Raw genomic sequence first — 3,205 nt, 5'->3', positions numbered from 1 at the left:
CGGAAGACACAAAACATTGTTTTAACTATTAATTCTCAAGAGGAAGGAATAATAAATAGCAAGACTATTTTCCATGAAAATGTACCTGACAACTCATGTTTCCACAGTGAACCTTCTGCATATGAATTCCAACTTTAAGTCTTGGAAAATGACAGAATGGCCTCCATGGATTTGAAAATAGGAATTATCTTCCTATTGGAGATTGTCATTGGAATCCTGGGGAATTTTTCACTCTGGTATCATTATATGTTCATTTATGTCAGTGGACGTAGGCCGAGATCCATGGATTTGATGCTCAAGCACCTGACTGTAGCCAACTCCTTGGTCATTCTCTCTAGAGGAATTCCACAGGTCATGATAGCTTTTGGGTTGAAATATTTCATCGACTATTTTGGATGCGAAGTTTTCTTATATGTTCACAGAGTGGCCAGGGGTGTGTCCATTGGTACTACCTGCCTCTTGAGTATCTTCCAGGTGGTCACAATCAACCCCAGGACCTCCAGGTGGACAGAGTTTAAAGTAAAAGCCCCAAAGTACATTGGCCCCTCCAGTATCCTGTGCTGGGTTCTCCACATGCTAGTAAATATCATTTTTCCTATTTATAAAATGGGAAAACTGAGCAACAAAAACATCACAAAGAGAAAAGATCTTGGATATTGTTCTGCTCCACTTCGTGACGGAGTCATTAATTCCATATATTCGGTACTGACATCTTTCCATGATATTTTGTGTTTGGGTCTCATGGTCTGGGCCAGCAGCACTATGGTTTTCATTCTGTACAGGCACAGGCAGCAGGTCCAACACATTCACAGGAGCAATTTCTCCTCCAGATCCTCCCCTGAGACAAGAGCCACCCAAAGCATCCTTGTCTTGGTGGGCACTTTTGTATCATTTTATGCCCTTTCCTCCATCATTTGTGTTTATTTAGCTCTCTTTGATAACTCCAATTGGTGGCTGATGAATGCTTCTTCACTAATCACTGGGTGTTTTCCAACTATTAGCCCGTTTATTCTCATGAACTGTGACCCCAACATATCCAGGTTCTGTTGTATCTGCCATGGGAGAAATTCATGATTCCCTCTTCTCATCAGAAACATATGAATTATCTGTCTTGCATTGTGTTCAGCCATTGATGCACTCAGACCATTTATGAGCCAATTTCACTGCAGAGAGAGGGATGAATGAGACGGAATAAGGCTGACCCAACATGAAATGCCCAATAACAATGGTCATAGTAAATGAAATATAAGGTAATTAATATGTAAGATTCAGTGGAAAATTCCAGATCCCATAAAATAAGCCTGAAATAATGTACAGTTACTGGAAGTGTCTTTGAAGGCATAATGTTTGAGTTGAGGTGTGAAATTTTCTCCAAGTGTACTTGAAGTTTTCATTTCCCCAGATGAGCTTGAAGTTATATGGACAGCTGCATTCAAGACAATAGCAAGTGGGTAATTGCTATGGTTTGGATATTTCACCTCCTCATGCTGAAATTGGACTCCCAGTGTTGGAAGGCAAATGGGAGGTGCTTGGGTCAGGGGGAGGCAAATTCCTCAGGAATGACTTGGTGTTGTCCCTGTGGTACGTTTTCACTCTGTTGGTTTACACAAGATCTGATTGTTAAAAAGAGCCTGCCATCTCTTTCCCAAAGATTTGCTTTCTCTCTCACCACGTGATCTCTGCACAACCTGGGTCTCTTTCGCCTTCTGCCCAGATGGAAGTAGCCAGAAGCCCTCACTAGAAGCAGATGCTGGTGCCATGATTCTTGTACATCCTGAAGAAGTGTGAATTAAATAAATCTCTTTTGTTCATAGATTAGGTATTCCTTTATAGCAACACAAGCAGACTAAGACAGTAGTCCTTCAAGAAATCAGGGGTGAGGGCCGTGACCTGGATTTGTAACACAAATGACCTGGGTGACACTAGAAGAAAGATTAGTTTTTTGTTATTGTAGGCTTTGGAGGCTGGATTCTGAATATTATGACTTATATCCTAAGGGAAACTGTGACATTTTAAACATGATCATGATTATTGAGAGAGACTAGCATATTAAAATATTTTCAGGTAAATGTTTGAGAATATCTATAGGGAGGACAAAAGGGAACCTTGACAAAAACCTGAACAGATTTTGGGTGGTGGTTAGAAGGAAGATTGAAATGGGTTAAGCCTTGAGAGCAGTTGACTATATTGGCAAGACAGAGGTTTCAAGATGGATGGTTTCATTTCCAGCTTGAGGAAACAAGTTTATGAAAGTAAACCTTATTGGAGTATTAATAGAGTGAATTTAGAGCTGAAAGACATAAATCTATTTTGTTTAATGAGGATTTCTGGTAATGAAGTCACCACAGGAGAAAAATGGATACCTTCAAATGAAAAATAAAAAGATATTGCTGGGTGTGGTGGCTGACACCTGTAATCCTAGCACTCTGGGAGGCCGAGGTAGGTGGATTGAGCTCAGGAGTTTGAAACCAGCCTGAGAAAGAGTGAAACCCTGTCTCTACTAAAAAATACAAAAATTGGCAGGGCATTGTGGCAGGCACTTTTAGTCCCAGCTATTCAGGAGGCTGAGACAGGAGAATTTGAGTTTAAGGTTGCTGTGACCCAGGGTGACAGAGTGAAATTCTGTCTAAATAAATTAATGAATAAATAAATAAATAAATATCAGCCACGGACCCATTGTTTGCTAGGTAATAGTCACTGTCCCTTTGTTTGCTTCTCTATAATCACCACTTCAAGAGAGCACGTGTGGTAACTGTAAAGATTCTTAACTTTTCTCGTAGAAAACATCACCTGTTCTGACCCTAGGGCTACTTTTTGAGGTATCTTCTAAGTCCTGTATTCCAGTGGCCTGACTGACCCACCCAAACCAAGGAATTGAGTCAACTGGTCTCGGACTCCCACTCAAGGTCCTGCATTCCAGTAACTGGCTCACCTAGACAGTGGCCCACAGCAAAGGACTGAGGGTTCCACCCCCAAACCAGCCAATGAGCAGACCTTGATTGTCTAACCCTCTAATAACCCTGTCTCCAGCTCAGGGCCTGTGGCTCAAGTGGCTGAGGTGTCAGCCACATACACCTAAGGTGGAGGGTTTGAATCCAGCCCGGGCCCGCCAAAACAACGATGGCTGCAACCAAAAAAAAAAATAGCCAGGTGTTGTAGCAGGCGCCTGTGGTCCCAGCTACTTGGGAGGCAGAGGCAGGCGACT

The 3,205-nt window shown here is 42.1% G+C and overlaps 1 protein-coding gene across 1 annotated transcript; it reads left to right on the top strand.

The window, feature by feature from the left end:
• The first annotated feature begins 204 nt into the window (after nucleotides 1-204).
• On the top strand, nucleotides 205-1,074 carry LOC100942464 (vomeronasal type-1 receptor 2-like). The gene has a single exon (XM_003801605.2). It carries the CDS (start codon nucleotides 247-249, stop codon nucleotides 1,072-1,074), a length of 828 nt encoding a protein of 275 aa, XP_003801653.2. The 5' UTR covers nucleotides 205-246.
• Nucleotides 1,075-3,205: the final 2,131 nt, after the last annotated feature.

The sequence above is a fragment of the Otolemur garnettii genome, unplaced genomic scaffold, assembly GCF_000181295.1.
Source record: "Otolemur garnettii isolate 467f Iridium unplaced genomic scaffold, OtoGar3 scaffold00212, whole genome shotgun sequence".
NCBI lineage: Eukaryota > Metazoa > Chordata > Mammalia > Primates > Galagidae > Otolemur > Otolemur garnettii.
This window is presented reverse-complemented; position numbering and strand designations above follow the sequence as displayed.

Bases quoted from the DNA above. Each gene is read 5' to 3' on its own strand.
- LOC100942464 (XM_003801605.2), top strand. From the start codon at position 247: ATGTTCATTTATGTCAGTGGACGTAGGCCGAGATCCATGGATTTGATG.